The sequence below is a fragment of the Xiphophorus maculatus genome, chromosome 2, assembly GCF_002775205.1.
Source record: "Xiphophorus maculatus strain JP 163 A chromosome 2, X_maculatus-5.0-male, whole genome shotgun sequence".
Lineage (NCBI taxonomy): Eukaryota > Metazoa > Chordata > Actinopteri > Cyprinodontiformes > Poeciliidae > Xiphophorus > Xiphophorus maculatus.
The window spans coordinates 10,231,240-10,252,768 of record NC_036444.1 but is presented as its reverse complement, the minus strand read 5'-3'; the positions used below and the strand labels follow the sequence as shown (position 1 = coordinate 10,252,768).

General features: G+C 38.9%; 1 protein-coding gene across 1 annotated transcript in view; it reads right to left on the bottom strand.

Moving 5' to 3' along the window:
* Window positions 1–14,817, bottom strand: part of LOC102225867 (solute carrier organic anion transporter family member 3A1-like) — a 33,171-nt gene extending 18,354 nt beyond the window's left edge. The window contains exons 1-2 of the mRNA XM_023325223.1: window positions 14,656–14,817; window positions 8,281–8,731 (exon numbers count right to left, since the gene is read on the bottom strand). Coding sequence (XP_023180991.1) covers window positions 8,281–8,731; window positions 14,656–14,817 — 613 coding nt within the window. The remainder of the gene's footprint in view (window positions 1–8,280; window positions 8,732–14,655) is intronic.
* Between the last annotated feature and the right edge of the window lie 6,712 nt (window positions 14,818–21,529).

The window sequence follows — 21,529 nt, the reverse complement described above, 5'->3', positions numbered from 1 at the left end:
ATGGATGTATCCTTGGCAGTTGTAACAGCCAAATAACAGTCTGTTTCTGTGGTTGCAGTTTCCTGATACTGCTGGGTTTATGATTTGTTTCCTCCCACCCTTATCCCCAGGCTCCTCCTTCAACGAATGACATAAAAAAAATCCCCTTTTTAATCAGCAGTGACAGAGCCTGACCCAGATTGCCTCAAGTAGACTGTCTGGCACCACAGTAAGGTTTGCATAGGCTACATGAATTCATCATAAAGACTAAAAGGTGTCAAAGGCATGCTTGGGCAAGAAAAGGAAGCTAAACACAGCATCTTTCAGTCCTTTGAGCCTGCACTGTAGCAGATGGAAAACTGATTATTAACAATCTTGGCAAAGGCCAGAAGCTTTCACATCTAGTTTAATAGGCTGTGATGATATGACCAGAGGGTGTCATAATTGTCATCTGTGATGATCCAGATCATACAGGGGTTTGACCTATTTAGCACTCACACTTTTTCAGTGTCCCAATGATCCAACTAAGGATCAAAGACTCGTCACACTAAATAAGCAGGCTCTGTGTAGCAAGCAGGTACTTAGACTAAAACACAGCACAATGATCTGAATCATCAATGAAAGCCGGCTGCTTAATTACAGTGTTGTAATATATTTTATCTCAAATGACCACATGTCTCACGCCTACTGACAACATTCGGCCACAAAAGAACCGAAAAAGTCCCACCAATGTTAATTTGTTTGGGTGGTAGCATTCTGGGTCAGCAGCAGACGAAACAAACTGTGACGGAGAGACATGTTCCTATTGGCTTTAAACTAAAGGACTATTTCACGGGTTTTCAGTAGGTCTTGACTCATAGCTGAAAATAGAAAACACTAAGACTGACTCAACCTGAACTGGATAATTTCACACAAACTTTTTAAAGTAAATGAATGAAAACTTAAATGTATGCAAACATAAAACGTTTTCCTACATTTTCCACCTCAGAATTAGAAAGGCTAAAGAAAAACACATTATATGGACGAGCAAAGCTTGAGTATCCAGATCGGCAAAAGCTTTCAGGAGCAAAACACTGCTGGAGGCTGCTGACTTTTCTCAAATTAGCACAGGGATCAGCAGCCTTTACAACCCTTGCTGCCATTTTTGTCTTTGGTCTAGCTATATAAAACTTGTTTAAAGCCACAAAAACAACACAAAACAAATAGCTTATTTGTATTTATACAATATACAGACTACTAACATGTATTTGACAAAATCTCAGCTTAAAAAAAACAAACATAAATTTTCCATTTATGAGTAAAACTGATAAGACAATGCTCTCAACATTCCACTTCCTTGTGTTTAGATTTAATGAATCTTTCACCAGTTGTTCACCATATGAGAAGACTCCAAATTGTGTAGATTACCTCACTGTCTGGAGTATGTACCAGCATTTTTTCCCCCCTCTCTTCTGAAAAATGAGATATGGTATTTAGGAATAATTATTAATTAGCTCTATGACAACATTTTCTCTAATAATCTGATGTCCCCTGCCTTTAAGACATCTTCCGGAAAATGTTACCAAGCTGGGCGAGTGAGGCTAGCCTCTCAATCCAGGCCTGCAGCTCCCCGCGAGCACCATTGGGCCACTCAGCTTGCAGAACAGCAGACTGAGGTGGAAACACCAAGCTCACACTGTACTGTGCTTTACAGCGATGCACAAGAGCTGCGGGTGCTTGATGAGCATTTGCTGCATTCCCATTTATCATCTTAAGATAACCCATACTACCGTTGCTAGGCAAACTCAACATGCAGCTTATGGCGGGGCCGGAAAAACCCATTTAGGATCTAATCCTTCAAGATGACATTAACATGCTTCGAGTTTAAGTAGCTTATATTCAGGACCTGCTGCAGCATTCGCTTGGAGTCAGAGAGCTTCAGCAGAAACGTTGACAAGACTCTCGAGGATGGCATCGGTTTTCCCGACAAACCTGAGGCCGCAGAGATAAGAGCAACAAGAAATGGAGAAACGCTTCAGAGAATTTGCTCAGTAAATTCTCTGACAGTGCTTTCAGTGAAAGGTGATAAGGTCTTAAAAAGTTGAAGTCTGCCATTATTGTTCAGTTCCCCAGTGCTTGAGGAAATGTGTTCGCTGCTGCCGTCTTGTTACGTAATGTGAGTGTTGTCTTTTCCTGGCAAGGGGGCTATAATCATAATTGCTTAGTTATTATATTTTTTGTCAAAAACTATAAAGGCAGTGTGTATATAAACCATGTCATTGCGCACTTATTAAATAAAGTAGATGGTTTGGCACCGAAAACACTCCTGCAGCTTTGCAGCCCATAAGTGGGCGAAGTGCTTTAGTCATTTGACTGACAGCTGAATTGGAGAGAAAATGTGTTTAGAAGTTAATGAAGACATGTCAGTTAGCAGAGGTTTGTAAAAAAAAACAACAACTAACTTTTAAAATTTAAGGACCAAAGCTTGGTGATGGCTCATTGCCTTAACAGATAAAGATTTCAGATTTATCTAAATTGCCGCAATATGCCAAACACCCTTCAGGGATAAGGCAAGGAAAGTTTGGGTGAATTTGTGACACATGCATTACATAATATGGATGAGTACTGAATATAAACTGTGTTTTCAAAAAATTCTATGCAAATTTACATCATTATCATTGGTTAATACTGTATAGACTGAAGCTTTCTAAGTTTAATCACATAGAATTTTCTCTCAGTCCGTCAACAGTTTGATCTGTAAATCCAGGAAATATTTGTCTAGCAGGTGTTTTCTGTCATGCTGTTTTACCAGTTCAACATAGTTTCCTCGTTCTTCTGTTTCCCGTCTCAGTAATGAGAGACAGCAGCAAATTTATTTGGCCTGAAAGCAACACAGTGCATGTTTGGACCAACTTTTCCTCCAAGGGATAATTTATACCAGGGTTTTTTAAATTGAATCCTCAAAGGCTGGTGTCCTGCAAGCTTTAGATGTTCCTGGTCTAACACACTTGAATCAAATGGCTTAATTACCTCCTCGGTATGCAACCAGTTCTCTAGAGTTCTGCAAAAAACTTTATTATTTGACTCAGGTACATTGAAGCAGAGACATCTAAAAGTTGCAGGAGACCGGCCCTCGAAGCCTGGCTTTAAAAACCCCAGACACTTGGTAATACTCAGCTGCAAGTGTTTTCAATGATTACTCCAGATAATCACACCTAGAGACTAAAGTTGCTTCCTCATTCTTCTTTGCAAAATAGCTCAATTTCAGACAGATTGAATGGAGAGAATATGTGAAGCAGTTTTCAAATCTTGATTCAGATTCTCACATGGAATAATGTCACAACTTTGACTGGAGGGGAGGGGAACTTTGAATGCTGTTTGCCCAGGGTGTCAAACAGGCTAGGACCGCCCTTGCACAGTTTTGATGGCCTCAATGAAACTTATGAATGTGTCTAAAATGGTAGAAAATTATTTTGTAACTGTAACAATGATGCTGTCACCTCCATTTTCCCTACTGGAAGGTTTGTGTTAGTCTACTTCATAAAATCCAAATGAAGTCCATTGAGATGTAGCAAGAATATCCAAAAAATATCAAGGGATTTGACCAAACCACCAGGTGAATTAACCTTTTTGTACTTTCACTAACATGATTCAAACAAGAAAGCTTTTTACTTTGCAAGCATTGTCCAAGTCATATCAGCTGCCAGATATCCTAACACACAAGTCTTAGAAACTAAGGCAAAGCTGTTTTTTCCCCCTAAAATTCTCAGGATGACTTGATAACTTTGCTATAAGCCCGTATTTCATTACTGAATCTGACAGCAGAGGGATAAATATATGCAAATCATATATTTTGGGGGAGTTTTACTGAATTTATGAGAGCACAGTGTGTAGGAGAGAAGTAAACAGAGACTGTGCAGAATGAAGATGCTCAAAAGCACATTATGTAACAACATTATGGCTATTTCCATGCTGAATAATTAAAATGTACACTGAATAATATTTGTCAGCATATGTAAGATAGTTTAAGAATGGGTTCCCAGCCATTCTTACTTTTTTCTCCATGAGGAGAAACAAATTGAGAAAACTGAAACATATGCCCTTTAACCACTTCTGTATGCTACATCGATTATGCACACACACAAAAAAAGCTTTCACGTGTACAAAATGTGTGTGATTTTACATAAGAGGTCCTCAACTTGTGTTAATAGATTTATGTCATACACGTCTGATGCTGCAGGCACTACATACTTTACATTACAGTTTGATGAGGGAATCCCAAGCTGTTTAAAAGCTTTTAAAACCAAGAGAGGCAGCTGGGTGAGGTCTGTGTTCTGCAATACAGCGTGTTCAGCTATAAAACCTGGGATGTGCGTCCTGGCATGTGTATTTATGTAGTCATGGGGTCTGGTGGGAAGAGCCAGAATTAGCTGAGGGTAGTAATAGGTCACTTAGCAGGGCCAATGGAAAGAAATCCTGTTGATGCAACATGCCCAATAATATTTATTTCCTTTTATCATGTCAGCATCTAAAAGTGGGAGACAAACCCAAACAAAACTGAAGGTTGGCTCCTGGTTTTAAAGTGCAACAGGGCAGCGGTTCCCTCAAGGAAGAAAAAGTACCACTTCTAGAACAGAATCCACTCAAGAAATGACAGTAAGCATAATGAGGTTTCTGTGAGGAGCCATAGCAGACCTTGCTGGAGTGTGTGAGACAGGCTTGCTAAAGAATATGCAGTAAAAACAGGCAGCCAAGGCCTCGGGAAGAGTTGTTTTTCACAGGCCTGTGTGGTATGCATGTGAGCCTCAACCCACTCCGGCCCACCTCGTGGCTGGCTGGTTGGCATTCCTGGCCCGCTCTGTAATTATGGCTCTTCTCCAGACTGCTTTGCTATTCTCTGATCTGATCTCTCCCCAACCACCACCAATGCACACTTACAGCAATTAGCCACCAATGATTCTCCTGGACATTTAGCTTAGAATACAATTAGTTTGGTAAATACTGTATGGCCAGCAGATAAAAAGCATCTCACCATTACACTCGGCATCGTGTATCACCAATCAGAGGTAATAGTGATGTTTTAACTTCAATTTCAAGAGATAAAATGATGTGAAACTTGAAAAACGAATGAACTCTTTCACACCAAATGTTTCTGTTTTGATACCAATACACCCGAGTCCACTAAATCTTAAACAAGATCCTTTTTAAAAAACCTGTAAATGTGACAAATGCTGCCAAAGTGTACCATGTGTTTACATGCAAAATGAATCTATTTTTATATAATAACATCACAGAAATGTGTATCTTTCATTTTGGCATTCTTAAAGCTTTGTACTACTGCGGTGATTTTGGAAACATTCCTTTCCTACATAAAGGAAGGACTTTGATTTTAAAGTTTGCATATAGAATACAAGAGTCTAACCAAAGGCTTTGTTTGTCTAAACAAATGCTGACAGTTTGTTTGACTTTAACTCCCTTGTGTTTCATTCTTTGAAACATTCTTGTGATAATAGGAAAAGAATTAAATGCTGGTGATTGCCTGTGCTCATCAGAGTAGCAATGCTGGTCAGAACTGGTGCAGAAACATGATCATTTTAGATGAAAATGTAGGGGTTTTTTTTCAAATACACTTTCTGTCACAAAGTAACCATTCTCCCTTGTGGTGAATTACTAAACTGGCAACACAGGGTTTTTAATTATCTGTGCTGATTTGTTAGATCTCCAACCTCTGGCGTTAAGAAAGCTTTTCTTTGAACTTCCCTCTAATCGTGGGCCAAATTGTCATAGAAACCAGCATGGTGCTGAGTAATGCTGTTTAAAACTTTTACTCTCAGGAAACTTGTAGCTGTGTTGTACTTACTTCTTTCAAATATTTTGGACATATACTGTAGTTATTAGAAGCTAAAAGCATCAACCTCTTTGAAATGGAAGCACTGAAAGTGAGATGAGACGCAGTTTAAAAAAATGCCTATTTTTTTTGGGATTGCACCTGGTGAAGTAGAGAAGTCTACATGGGCCAAAGCATGTTGCTGCAAACTTTCAATGATAACAGAGGAAATTACTCATGCTGGCTACTACTTTTGTAACAGATGTGGGTTTAGGGTGAAGTGTTCGGCTTGAAATGTGTTAATTTCCATAATTCCTGTTTGACAGTATTTCCAGATCATATACCTCTAGGCATTTTCTGACCACATTTCCAATACAAACTCTTATAGGTTGAAGGTTGGGATGACGTTTTGCTGCCTGGCTGTGTTTCACATGGAAAATGAAGCCAAGCCCAAAGAAAAATTTGCAAGAAATATGTAAATATTTAGCCATGACAAAAGTTCAACAATCAGAACACATCAATTGCATATGAAAGAGAATCTCTCAGAAGTTCAGACAATCTGCACCATTCATGCAGTCGGGGGCACATGACAGGCCTGCAGCAGAAGGATTAGGACGATCAGCTGAACAAGACTCAATACCACATTGTTCCTCACAGTTCACCGCTTGTTTTTTCCCCTCCAACTCTCCCTGTAGCTTATCAGAGGAGCCAGACCCAAATCTCTCCCCACTTATGTCTGCCAAACTTTAATCACCTACAGCCCACATCCAAACATAAAACTGTTAAGCCACAAAACCATGGTACAAAAAAAGTCAAAGCCTTCTGCTGTGCTTTTTGAAGGATCGACGTGGTTTCGAATGTGGACTCGTTGCTCTAGAAAAAACACCTCATATTTGGTACAAAAAAATAACACAAAGATGGGCAATTAGGTTAATCTGCTCTAGGCTTTAGATAACAGAGTACAGATATGCCATTGTTTACAGGTGACATCTGCATCTGGGTGACAAAAGGCAGCTGTAGAACGGATCAGGAAGGGTGTGTGCCAGCGCTCATTGTCTCTGGTTGACACCGATAGCAAACATCCCGCACTGTTCACACACACCTACTCCATCATCGGTGGATGTGGCAGTCTGGACAGTAAATTATTGGCACTATCAGAACGTGAACATTCAAGGGCTGTGTGGTTTAACAAAAAACATTTACAGGAATTATGATGGATGTAGTAATCGTAATACTGTGCCTTGCAAAAATACAAACTTTGATGTATTTCAAAGCATCTGATGTGAAAGAACAACACAAAAGTAGTTAATATTTGTGGAGTGAAAGAAAAGGAAAATACAACAAATGTATCCCTAATTGGATCTGATCTTTGAACACCAGTTTTCAAGTCTTATCCATTTTCTTTTAGTAGATTAAAGTCTGGACTTTGACTGGGCCATTCGAACATATGAATATGCTTTAACCTAAACCATTCCATTGTAGCTCTGAGTATATGTGCAGGGGAACAGTCGGTGTTGATCTCTTTAGTTCCTCTAGTTACCATGCTTCTCTCTCGCTTCTCTGTCTATCAGCACAGGCTCATGGTCATGACTTGGTAGGTTTGTAGTTTTGTTAGGTTGGAATGATATCATGACCAGTGCTGACTGCATTGTTCAAACCGTTCAAATCTTTTCTGGACTTGTGTTCCTTAATCTTTATAACACTGTGTTGTCTACAGAAACCTTATGAGACCTTCCCAGAATATCTACATTTGCACATAGAAAGAATCTGACAAGGAGAACTTATGGGATGGTTTACAATGGGTTTATCTAGGGGTGTAAGAGTTAAAGGATCTAGATACATCTGGATACTGTCAGATTTATATATACATATACTGTATATAAACAATAATTCATATCTAAACCCTTCGGTTTCACAGGTATCCAAGTAAGATAGTTTGGAGTTTGTGGTTCTATCTCTTGTTCACTGGGCAAAGTAGTCAAAGTGCCTTGATGATACCAATATTGAAAAATACCTACATAGCCACAATAGTATTAAAAAACCCAGCATTGTGTAATCTGAATGTTGCACAGGAAGCACTTTGAAAAGCACCTTGAAAATTGACATCAGCAGCATTTTCCCTTTAAGAGAGGATCGGACAAAGTAGGCCCCCCTTTTTTGCCTCTTCGCCTCTTAACTGGCTGTAATGGAGATTAAAAGCTCAGAGAAATGCTCACCTGGCATACGCATCAACAGGCTCAGACTTGCCACAAAGGAAGAGCAAGCAGGTGTCCCTGCTTGACTGAAACGGTGCAAAAATTGCATCTGATAGTGGTGACCAAACACAGCCACGTTGGATGTGTTTGAGAAATTCTGGATTGCTATTTTTAACTTTTACAGTGATAAATATGCTGTTTTTCTGCACGTTAGTTTACCTGAACCAGATTATATATTTTGAAATGGCAAAAAGACTTTGAATCTCCATGGTGTTTTGATAGGATGAAATAGTTTCTCACCTATATAGAGTGAGGAATCTTTCTTCTTCACGTGATCATCAATGTAGGAAACTCCAAGGGGCTGCACCGGAGTGGCCCCAATCCCCAGCAGGACCTGGGCCCCAATGAGCAGCAGGTACATCATGTTGGTGTTGGCCTTGTTGGCGCAGAGAGTCTCATCTTGAGACTCACCAGAGCTAGTATTGGAACAAACATCCCGACCCAAGTTGGTCCTGTGAATTTTTTCTATTTCATACTGCTTGGTCAAGAATTCGGGAAGAGCTGAGAGGAGAGCTCCTAAGGCCATTACTATGCCCCCGCAGCCAATCAGACGGGGCCGGTGTGCCTTGGCCCCAAAATAGCTTACGAACAAAATCAGTGCCAAATTGCCGATTTCGAAGCTGCTGGCTATCACTCCAACGTCGGCGCTTTGCAGGTTGAACCGTCGTTCCAGGGTAGTCAGCACACTCACCTGAAAAACAAAACGACAAATCTGAGTTCAGGGAATCAAATTTATTCTAACAAAGAGATTGGACCTCTGTTCTACTTATTTATTTTCACCACCAGCTTTTGTGTTTCACCAGCTGCCATCCACACCACAGTTTAAAAACCCAAGCAGAAACTTATCAGGAACAAAAAAAGCAGCAGATTGGTTGTTTGCAACAGTGTCATTAAAGCCGTCCCAGCATGTTTTTAAATGTTGAAAATTTAGGGGAATTCCACTTTGACTTCTTTAACATTTAACAAGGCAGCAAGAAGCTAATCCTGGCTTTGATTACAGCTCTTATGCTAACCTATGCTTACATTTGATTGAACTTTTTAACTCCGGCATTTTTGTAAACTCAAAGGAGAGATCTAACTCAGCATTTAAATCTCACTTCTCTTCACCTATATCAGAACATACAATATATGGATATGATACGTAACTCTGTACATGGCAAATTTTGCCTACAAATACTACACTACCAATCAGAAAGCCAGAAACCAGGAAGAGTGAGCTAACCGAGTAGCTGACTGAGCAGCAGACATCCAGAGTGGTATGTAGTCATCTTTAAGTTATAATGTGAGACAAAAAGAGTACTGCACAGGTGTTTAACTGAGAAATTCTTTTTATATGGCATCCTAATGTTGAGAGACTTCATTCATATTTTAACAGATATTTTTTTTATTGATCCATGCTAATATAATAAACAGCATGGGGCTTGTCATAGCAGAGTTGATCTTTAAGGTACAACCCAAAATCTGCTTTTTGTGTTTACAAATGTAACTAAGCTGAGAATTATTAGCCTTCACTGTTTAAAAAAAGCCAAAAGAAAAGATTTGTGAATGATATGGCAAGAAACCACAACCCTATCATTTTTCATTTTAACATCATTTTTCATCTGGGAGTGAAAAACAAACAAACAAAAAAAAAAAACACTTGTGGCCTTTATTGACAGTTACCAGACAGGAAATGGGCAGAGTAAAAGAAATGCAGCAAAGATCTCAAAGTCAGGAATCAAACAAAGGACTGCCGCATCGAGTATATGGAGTAACTCTTCGACCGCTACACTACTTGACATCCTTATATAGTTGACTTAAAATTCAGTATCTTATTATGCTTCATATCAAGCCTTATTGGAAACAGATCACTAAATCATACACTACATCGAAAAAAACAGGGATTCTGTTTCACATGTTAAATGCCAAATTCTTCTCTGAAGAACATTGTGAAATAAACTCCTACATTAGTAGTTCTGTGTTCAGCTGAGCATTTTAGCTACTTATAAAGGCAACGGACAGCATCTAAAAATAACAGTAAAAGTTTTAACTAAGTCCTTTGGAATGTGAAGGCTGTTTGTTTTGTTACATAATGATACAGGCTGAGGGTCTTGGGTAAATAAAGCAAAGAGTTAAAACTGCAGAAGCATGACAGCTGGTCCACTACTGAAGGCAGAGAAGATCAGCAGGTGATACGACTGCCAGAAATAATACAGTACGGCTTGTTTTTTTTTTTTTCTTTTATAGGAGTTTAAAATGCGCTTTCTTCTTTGATATGCAGGTGTCACAAGTGATGCATCCAGGTCAGTGATGCAGCTGCTCTCAGTCTAAGTGCAGCATGTCCCTCCCTGAAGTACAAAGCAAAGGGAGAATGACTGTTGGGAGCGCCCAGAGTCTTCCACTGAATTTAGGGAATGGAAAACGTCGGCCCCTTGGGTGGCTATTTGTCATAAATTAAAGAAAACAGAACAGGCAGGACTGGCTCCTCCAGTTGTGTCTCATGCCACGTTTGGAACGAAAAAAAAAAAAAAAAATCCAATTAGAGCCTTAGTTACTATGGAAGATCTGAGTAAATGTGAGTCTAGCTATGCAGGAAAACCCGTTCTGAGTACGATAGGTTCAACATATTCATCTCTTCAGCTCTGACCTCAATAGGCAGCTTTCCAGGAGGAGTTAAACCACCATGAAATATACAGGAAAAAGTAAGCAAATGGAAACCATTCCGTCAGTGGTCCCAGCCATGTTTTGCCCAGATTACCGTGGAAATGTTTAATCTGCTGCATAGCAACAAGTAAACTTTGTAACACTGAGCAGTGTGTCTCATCCGAAAAAAAAACAAGACACTTTCCCCTTTAGAGATGTTTTTCAGAATTAACCGGAAGGGGTTTAATATACATAAAGAAAACAAGGCCCCCTGCAGCTGACATCCCTTGTATGACATTATGTTTTAGCTCTAAGGCAGAGATGTTAAAATGATGCTATTTCAATGGTTGAGCAGCTGTGTTTAACTGGAGCTGAGACTATTTAGAATAATTTCCTCTCTGTTTTATGAGCTGGAACTTACGGACTATTGGTTTACATTACTCCAACAGCAGAGAACAATCAGGTTAAAAATTTGTTATGAGCATGAAGCATAAATAACATTCATTAGCATGAGCACACTTGGATTAAAAAGAACAATAATCCTTTGAATACACTCTAAAAAATAAAACACAAATAGTGTTGTTTACATATAAAAAATAATTCTGATTGAACTCATAAGTACAACCAGTTGTCTATTTAGTTTTTTTTTTTTTTTTTAAACATTTACAGCTTTGTTATTATTGCCTGTTGTCAAGTACTCTGTTAACAGCTGAACCAATTTTAAAAAAAGGCCAGAGGCTAGTCGCAGTAATAGATTACCGAGGTGTGGTGTTGTATTTTTTTTATCTCCTCATTAAATATTTACTCCCTAGAGAACCAATCAACATGATTATCCAACATACCCAATACAAACTAACATAACAAATAAGCTGACAATGGCAGAGTAGTGGATAGCTGGAAATGATAAACAGGGTTTTGTTAGGCAGTGAATGGCTTCCACATCCCCTTTCAGCGCTCCGTGGGTTGATGGCTGCCTTAGTGTGACACGTCACTGAGGACATAACAGTTGAGGACCAGGTGTTAGTTTGGTTTTCCAACTTGAGCTCTTAAGTGTCAGATTTGACTGTCGTCACAGAGGTGCAGCTACACCCAACACACCACAAACTGTCTATATCTGCACATGAGTCACAGAGAGAATTTAGTACTGCATAGTACTTTTAAGTATTATAATGAAACTGCATTTAACTAAATGAACCGAGATCAAACATTTTATTTGATCAAAGTTAGGCACGAAACACTATGGGTGTTACAACATCTTCATGTTGTTAAAAAAAAAAAAGACAATATTTCTCATTGAAGGAAAGATTCCATTGAGAAGTGCGGTGTTGTTTCTGTTTTAGATTTGTTTTATAAAAATGCTAACTGGATTTTCACAAATGTTAAGCTCAGCTCTTGCCTTGGTTTAAATCTATATAAAATGTTGAACGTACCGTTACGCTCTTGTTAAACTGTACAGATGAGCTGCTCAACGTCCCCAGTCAATTTATATGAATTTTAATGTTCTACTCAACACTTCCTTTGTTAGTGTTGGCTAATATCCATTATCTAGATCTGTTTAAAACGTTCTCATTTCTAATTGTACTTTAGTAGATTATATAAATTTCTGCATGTAATTAATTGAAGATAAGATGCTGTCATATTGCTGCAAACATTTTAATGCACCTGAGCTTTTCTAACAGTTGCAATAATTTAAATTGATAATGCATAAAATCAAAATGACTTACCCAGAGATGTCCTGATCAAGTTTTTTTTACTGACTTGATATTAATTAAATTTTTTCAAGCAAGCAAGACGTTTTTCTGTGGAATCTTTGTGTTAATTCAGCAAATAAATGTCCACAATTTTGACTGAAAAAGACTAAATGTGCTGCTGATTTCTTGATAAAGGTAGCTATTATAAATCCAGCCGAAAATCCCCAACCAATAGTATTTCCCTAACCTTTATCAGATTTTTTTTTTTACTAAACTCAAAACAAAGTTGGTCAGTGAACATGAGGTTTGTTGATGAATTTACAGACTGTTTTGCACAATTTTCACCAAAGAGAGGACCGTCATTTTCATGGCTGAGCATCTAAACTACAGGTTTGCAAGGGGCTTAATGTCATTTGTCCCCGTCACCATTACGGACCTGTAGTTTCAGTTGTTTTGTACACAACTTCTTCAGGTGCGAAAGGGTCAGCCATTAGATGTTAAACACCAACCATGCAGTGGAGAAATTACGTACCTCAGTACATACAAATTAAAGTAATTTTCTATCATTTACTCAATCTAATGTAAAAAACATTGGTTATTTTAATGATGAAATTATTATCACCCAACAAGGGGTAGTTTTGAGTTATTCTGGATCTACTTCGGCATATTGATTAAGCAGTCAATTGGCCCAAACAAGTACCAGAACAAAAAGAAAATGGAAATAAGGTAAATACAATGTTTAGTTTTTAGAATTAATGAATAATTAAAAATAAAGTATACATTCAAATGTTGGTACTCTCTTATACCACTTATTTCAATATTTCAAGAAAACACCTGAAAAAAATAAGAAAGTGATGAAGATGAAGTGACCATGTGCAGTATGAAATGGGGATATGCTTTGGTGGAGAGGTGATCAGGAATGAAACAGTATTAATGGTGTCAGATACTTGTGACATGTGTTATCATTGTATTGGCCAACACAATTTGTTTACTAACTCAAAAAGATTCACTACTTACAATCTAAAGTCTCAGGAGTTGGTTGCTAACTTACTTTCAATTATTTTTTTAATATCAAAAGTCTCAAAAACAGCAGTCTAACTCTTTGCTTTTGTCTGTTTTGTTTCACTGTTGCACTCGAGATACTTAGGACGTTGCTGATTGTCTTGTACAGTCAAGAGCTCACAGGAAGGCAAGGGGCCATAAATGTTGAACTTTCCCTCGCTGGTGCCAGCAAACTCTCTTACTGTAAGCACAATGATCCAATCAGAGATGCCATAGTTGAACATGTAAGTCAACACCAGCTTTTCAGCTTGACATCTTGCCAGGTACCCAATGTCCTGTACATGGAAAGGAAACTTCAAGAAAATTAAAAGCCCTTGTGTTTATCCAATGAGGTGACTGCAAATTTCACTGTCTGCTATAGTTTTACAGTCCATTCACTGTTTGAACAGGTGTCCAGAACTAATGTGCCATAAAAAAAAAAAAAAACGGCCACCAGTCCTGCTCTGTCTGAGAAGCAAAGGAGGATTCGCTCTTTTTCTTGCTGTCAGAGTTATCACAGTGTGGCAGCACCATCCTCAAGCTCCAAGATGCTCAGCAGGTCCACTTACAGAGGAGATAAGATGTTCCAGTCCAAATATGGCTGAGGCATTTAGGGTTTAGGTGCATTAATTGGGCGCAAGCAGAGACATCGCTGCCTTTCCTCAGAGAATAAACACTGCTAATGTTGAGCCTAAACGTTCACAGCGGCTGCCTGAGGCTGCGAATCTCATCCGAGATGCTTTGATAAATATTGTGGCGCTCTTTAGGGAGGTTTTCTTCCACCAATTCCAAAAAATAAGAACTGTCCGCATCCCTTTTTTTGTTTCTTTCTTTTGACATTTTAATTCAACTGGCATCATGTAGAGAGAGAGACAGGAAAATGTGTTTATCTGTAATCAGTGTGAGTAAATGTGAAAATGAAAGAGTGAGCACGTGTGGAAGACTGGAAGAAAGAAGGAAAAATGAGGATTGGGGTCTTGACCTTGAATGACATTTTTGGTCAATTTAGCCAATTGGTGTTTTTGTTCTGAACTAATTAGCCTAATATCAGTATCGTAAATGATTTTTAAGTTTTTCTTTACCCACGTGACAAGAACCAGAAGCCAAACATCTGTCCTGCAGCCGGTTTCTGTAACTGCAGCCCTTCAGAAAAGCCCAGAGTGGAGCAGAAAATCTGCAGCTGCAGCCTTTCACTGTACTGTACAGTAACAGGACGGACTCCTGGCTGCATGAGTCTGTGCCCCTGCTGTTCGGTACTCACCAGGTACGCTCCCACTGTGCCCTGTGCCAACATGAGAGCGCACTCCGATATCAGGAAAATCTTGATGTTGGAGAAGCATGATGAGTTTTTGCGGAGCGTGTCGCTTTCCAGCATGTCGCCGCCACTGCTGCTCCCCGGGTCCCGGTGCTTCTTCACCTGCATCCCCGCCGCCTAGGACTCCCCGAAACACTCGCCGGGGGAGGAGGAAGAGGTGGAGGATGTTCACCGGAGGAAGATACCGGCCGGCAGCTTCAGGGTTTCGTTTTTGTCTGCTACCCGTGGAGGCTACATCCGAGGGTTTTCTACTTGGCGCCGCGTCTCGGTAAGTCAACAAATTGTAAGGCTTTCATCTGACAAGCTTGGGAGCGCAGATCCAAACTCCGCGGGGCTCAGTCGCTGCTCCGCGGCTAAACATTGCTACCTCGTCGACACCGCGCAGAAACATGTGAGCTTTCCGAAGGCACAAGTGAACCGCCGGCATAAAAACCCCCGTCACGTCGCATGCTTGGGCCGCAGAGTTTTGTGGGTTGTAGCGGCCGGTGAAGGTTCTCCTAACTCCGGCAGCGGAGGACTGACGGGGACATTCAGCCACGACGGCTGCTGATCGTCTGCGCCCTTACCTCCTGTCTCTGCTCTCCTCCCTCTGTCTGTCTGTAGCAGCAACCATGCGCTAGGGGCGCTGTGCAGCATCTTCAGCTCTGCTCTTTTCGGAAAAATACTAAACTGTCCAAAAATCCTGCAGGGCACTGAGTGTGTTTCCGACCGCCGTTAAAGGACTGTTTTAATGTTGGCATGAGGCATAGCAACAATGGATGGCTGCATTGACTGAATGCTGTGGATGTACCAGGGGCGTTACCATACATTCAGCCACATTGGTGCACACAGTCCTGCTGTGAAGCTTTTAATATGGGCAATATGGACAGTTACCCAGGATTGCAATAATTAAATGTGGTGGATTAAAAAAAATACAATTTCTTTGTCAGTTGCTCATTGAACTATGTTTCTATTGCTTTTTGTAGAATTTGGGGAGTTGATGTCCACTGTTTGCTGACTATTTTATATGCTTTGTGAGGGACTGCAAGGGATTTTATCACAATCAAAAATGTTGATTATCATGAAAAATGTAGATGAAATTTAGGAGATCATGATTGATTAGTTGACGGAGACAAGAGAAGTTCACCCAAGCAAAAACCACCAGTGGCTAAGTTTTCTATTTTAATGCATATTTACATATTTCTATATTAGATATAGTGTTTACTTCAGTAATTCAGAGAAGAAAAGCCTGTCTGAGGCTGACTTGTGGCAGAAATGCTGAGTGACTAGAAAGCTCATCAAAGTAATTAAATATTTTTGTAATCATATATATCATTACACACTTTGTTTTTAACAATTGTAACATTTTACTAAATTGTGATCAGAAATTCTGCTCAACCACACGTAAGCAGGTTGTATTCGACTTTGTTATAATTACACCAAATGTTTTCCCTTACTCAGACATTTCCTCTACCGTTATGCAAACCACTCTGATTATTGTGAGCTGCAACTTTAAGATCGGGAGCCCCTCCTCTTTATTTCTTCCTCTGTGGTATTGTTCTGTTAAATTGTTTGTGGTCCTCAGCCCTTCCCTTTCATAAACCTGGTAATTTTTCATCTAAGTCACTCCAGTATTAAAGATTTTATAAGTTTATTTTTTGTTACCATCGTCATTGTAATATATATTTTTATCCCATTATGTGAATACTTAATTGAATTTATGACAATAAAGTAACAGGGACCGACTTTATTTTTGTTATATATTGTGTAAGATTTGGAGCGGGCGGCCCCTGATGTGCTTGTTTTTCTGTTTCGTGCAGTCCAAAGACAACCGGACCAGACCCTTCAGACCTAGTGGGACCAAGTAATCTTGCAATAAACGTATCTTTAATTCCAACAACATAATATTACAATGGAAATTTTAGAAATGTATGTGTGGTTAATGCACACCTTTATTTGTGTGCATTTACCACATGAAACATTTTAAGGTTCTAAATCTTTAAGTGTTTGAAAAAAAGATTCAAATAAATACTTATCCACTGAAGGAAATGCCAGTATGTGGCACAAACATTCAAAAAAAGACTTCCAAAGAACCACACTACATAAACTATATTGTGGCTTTGAGTCAGTAGTACTATGCCACTGTTTCCTATCCACCAAACCTTTCAACACTGTTGTAGATATGGAGAAAGCAATTGTTGCCATTGTGTTTTTCTGCAGTAGAGAAGCAGAAGTTCTGTTGTTTGCTCATCTTGTTTCTATGATTATTATTGGATCATCATTTGAGTGGGCACAGGATGAGACACTGCAATGGCTATGATGTAATGCAACCACATCAATTATGGGCTCTAACTGACTGAATGAAAAACAAATGTTGTGTTATGGCTGCAAAGATTTTATGAACAATTTTTTAAGGAATGAGTAAAATGTGAGGTGTGACATAGGTTTGAATAAAACTGGCAAAAAAAATAACTTATTGAGTTACACAATTATACCAATATGTTTAGTTAATAGGTGTTTCTGTTTTTTTGACTGAAATAATGAATGTTTTAAATATTTTCTTCGCTTGCACATTTTAAATCAAAGCTGCAGATGGGAAGATGACTTTCTCTCGCTTCCTAAAATCAACAGGAGCTGGAAGAAAAATGAAAGCTGAAAATGAGACTGGAAAGATTTAAGAGTCAACCATGATTTATCTCAGCCCTCTCATTCTCTGACCTTTTGATTGGCAGGAGTCCAACGTAAAGTAATCATGACTTGTGAACACTTCCTCACTTGAAACCATCTAAAATCCAACAACATCAAAAAAAAAATCCTGGTAGCAGAATAATTTGCTGCCTCTTCTGTTCTGCCTGCTAGGAGAAAAGAACTATCAACAAACAGAGTGACAGTTTTAACACTGGATGTGTTGTTCAAACAAACTGTGACAAAGTCTTCACTTCCAGCTGAGCAGAGATGTGAAAAACCACGACAAGTATGTAAATACTGAAAGCTCAGCTGAACAGTGTTATGGGAAATGTAAATCTAATGTGTCATGGTGTGTTTTAAAACACAGGATAACGTGTGAAAACCTGTGAACCAGCTAAAAAAGGCACCTGTGTGTACATTTTTGGTTGTGCTCAAAGTCTGTACAGATATTGTTATGCAGAGGTTTTTCAATTATTGTACCCACCTTTCAGTCAGGCAAGAATTGATGGATTATTATTGATTAAAATACTCTAAATGGGTACCAAGTTTTAAAAGAGAACATTTCTCAATAGTAAAAGGTTCGTACGGAATTAAATTTTACTGCGTCACTCTAGTCTTTCCCTTTCGCTCTAATAATTTGTAGAGTAAAATACATATATGGCTTTTATTTAGGTTTCTTTGTGTATTTTCTTAGCTCAGTTAAATCTGTAAATAGTACATTTTAGCTTGGTTACAAAATTAGGAAATAATTCATCTTGATTGCAGAGATTACTGATTAATTTAGGAACATTAAAGGAGATGTATTATCCATGCATCAGAAAGATACCTGGCGTGTTGCTTAAATTGTTTCATACATATTTGAGAAATCTTTGAATCTCACGTGGCAGCCATTCAGGGCTGCCTAAACATTTGTTCCCACAAAGCACTGCCTATTTACACAAAGCTCCTCCTTAGAGCTGCCGTCTGACAGCTGACAGCGCAGCCCTTCCCCACACCTCCCACACACAGCTCAACCAGACTAGCAACAGCAGCAATTAAGAAAGACCTGGTGGAACTATGCGTCTGCTGAGGTGTCAAATTACAAAGTCAAATTTCTTGTAAGTCATGTTTGATATATCTTTAAAGACACCTGAAGGCAGGATAGTTACTTCATTGTACCACACTTACAACCCACACTTACAAATGTGTGGATGTTTAATATTAGAGAAGTTGCTAATTTAACTAATTACGTAATTTGTGTATGCTGAAAAATAAGAAAAAGCTGTTTTAAAAAAAGTGAACAAAATTCTAAGGTGAGTCTTATTGTTTTGTTGACTTCACAATGATTTTTGGCATAAAAAGTCAAACATTGGAATTTTAACAGTTTTTGTTAGTCACGTGTTCTTTGTGAGATTCAGATTAGCTCCAACACCAGTCTGATTGGAACGTGGAAATACATGAAGGTGTGTGTGTGGGGGGGGGGGGGGGTGTGCATGCTTGTGTGGGCGTGCGTTCACCCGTGTGTGTGTGTGGGTGGGCGTGTGTGTGCTTACACTCAGTAAACATGATGGGATGTGAGTCAGGTGGAGGGAGGAGATGGCTCGGGCCGATGCCAAGAATGTATGAATGACAAGCCCTGTGCAGCATTGTTCTGCCCTCTGAAACAGCTGTTATTTATAGGATCTGGGAAAGGGTGGATGAAGAGAGGGCCAGCCCATCTGCTGGAAGTCACTAGGAAAATTTAAGGCGTTTCAGGAATAAGTGGGAGTACAAACAACACTGAACTTTGACGTTTCCTGTTTAAACTTTTGAAGAATTTCAAGCACTACCTGTTATTCTGCTGGGTTGCCCCGAAGGAGCTCTAAACTGTAGCTTTCCTCTTTTTAGTTTCTATTTTTTGGACAATGAACCATTATTCTAGCAGATTTAATTTTAGGCAGTGTAGAGAACGCTTGATCCGAACAAAAATAGATATTGTATCATAGGCTTTTGTGTTATTTTTTTTCATTTAGTACAAATGTATTCCAATTTGTAATTCAGTTTTTTTTTTTCAGAGCACAATTTTTTTAATGCATATTTGCAAGAAACCACAAGCGACATAAAGAGAGAAGACAATCAATTGAGAGCAAATGTTCATCAAACCAAATTAATTTAAAAATGTATAACTGTCTGGAAGATAAGTGCACTTTAGTAGTTAAGGCTTCAGTTATTCAAAGATATTTCTTTGAAACATGACTCCAAATTATTGGCAGAAAATCTACCCAGAAGTAGTTATGGGTTTTCTTAGAGCCACAGACGCAAGTGAATATAAGTCTGCAGATTTATATTCATTTGCAGTCCACTGTACTTAAGCTTGTGCCTATAGAAGGTATGAAGTACTACAAAGGATTTGGACTCAATTCTTAAAACTACTGGATCAAGATGCTGCTGTCCTTTCATCAAAAATAAATTCTTTCTGATGAAACAGGTATACGCCTTAATGCCAATGTTAATTCCTTTATTCATCTCTAGTCCTGAAGATCATCCTGTTGGGTGTGGATCCATTTCAGCTATTATGGTATATATCTCATGCCTAGTTCCCAATGTTTAATATGGCTAAGGAAAAAGGTTGATCTATGACTTTGCACTAAACAAGTCAAGTAAAGTCAAGTTTACTTGTATAGCACATTTCACAAAGTGTCTCACATGATAAAAACATAACACAATAACCAACACTGAGAAAAGCAACAAACATTACATACCAATAAAGAATAATCACCATCAAATATATTAACCAGTGTTCCTCTACTAATCAAATGCAGCTTTTAGCAAGTGGGGTTTTATCCTTGATTTAAAAGAACTCAGTGTTTCTGCAGCTTTATGGAAGTTTGTTCCAGATTTATAGTGCATACAACCTGATTTCTGCTACTCCATATTTGGTTCTGTCTCTGAGGTGCAGGGTCTTGTTGACCTGTTTTGTTTTACACGACTCCTGCTATTTTTCACAGACATACTAATGCTAATGACTTAAGTCTGCAAGTAGTTTGTCAAACTGAGGGGGAAAAACACTTTCTTAGCCTTGCTTAATTACATTTTGTAAACTCTTTTCTTGTACTCTTGGTCTGGACTTAACTTATATAGCGCTTTTCCACTCAAAGCACTTTCACCCAGTCGCACTCACAAACACATTTATACACCGATACGTAGGCAATTTGGGGTTAAGTGCCTTGGCCAGAGGCACATCGACATGTGGCAGGAGGAAGCTGAAATCGAACCTACAACCTTCCGATCACAAGACGACTACTCTACCAAAGAGCCACAGTCGCCTCTGGACAATTATTTAAATTTCACTCTTTGCTCAGCACAAAACCCCTCCTCTCTTCTTTTAGCTTGGACCCAGAACTGTCTCCTTCAAACCAATGTCCTGTCAGTTTGGCTCCAGGCAGTGTAATGTTCAACCAATCGGCTGCTGCTGAGTGGAGCTGGAATTTCACCTGGAGGGGAGCAGCACTCTGCAGAGGATGTCATTGACTGTATTGAAAGCATATATCTTTTTTTTTTTTTTTATGGAAAATTCCCATAATTTTTTCCCTGCAGTGTCAGATGTTTTTCAAAAATCCTTCATGCATTTAGAAACACATTTTTGCATGGCAGACACTGCTCTCATGAACTGCATGCACTGTAGCCGGATAATAGTCAAAGCATATTCTGGCATTTGATAATTGCATCTGTTCTCTGTTAATGTCCCTAAATTCATATAATATGCAAAATAAAAACTTAAACCCAGAAGACCTGCTCATACATATAATAATATACTATTAACTCTATAGTCAATTTTCTCTCATTTTCTTCAGAGTTCACCTCAAATCTTGTTTTCTCCTATAACTTTACAGGAGATCATCAGGACATCTACATACAGTATTAAAAGGAGAGCCAAACAACTTTCTGCTTGGAGTTGGGAAAATGTCACCAGGCACTTTTTGTGATTGTGTCCCATCTAAATATAGAGTTCTGCTGTCTGTTCTACATTTTTGAACCATTTCATGCTGCTGTGCCGCTCTCTATTTTTACACTAGCATCAGTAGAGAGGGCAATGTGCTCTTTCAAAATAGAGTAACATTATCTGCACTGCTGGAGAGAGGGTTTCAAGTGTGGCACATGTAAAGCAGTGAGGTCCTGTTTCTTCTTGGGTAAA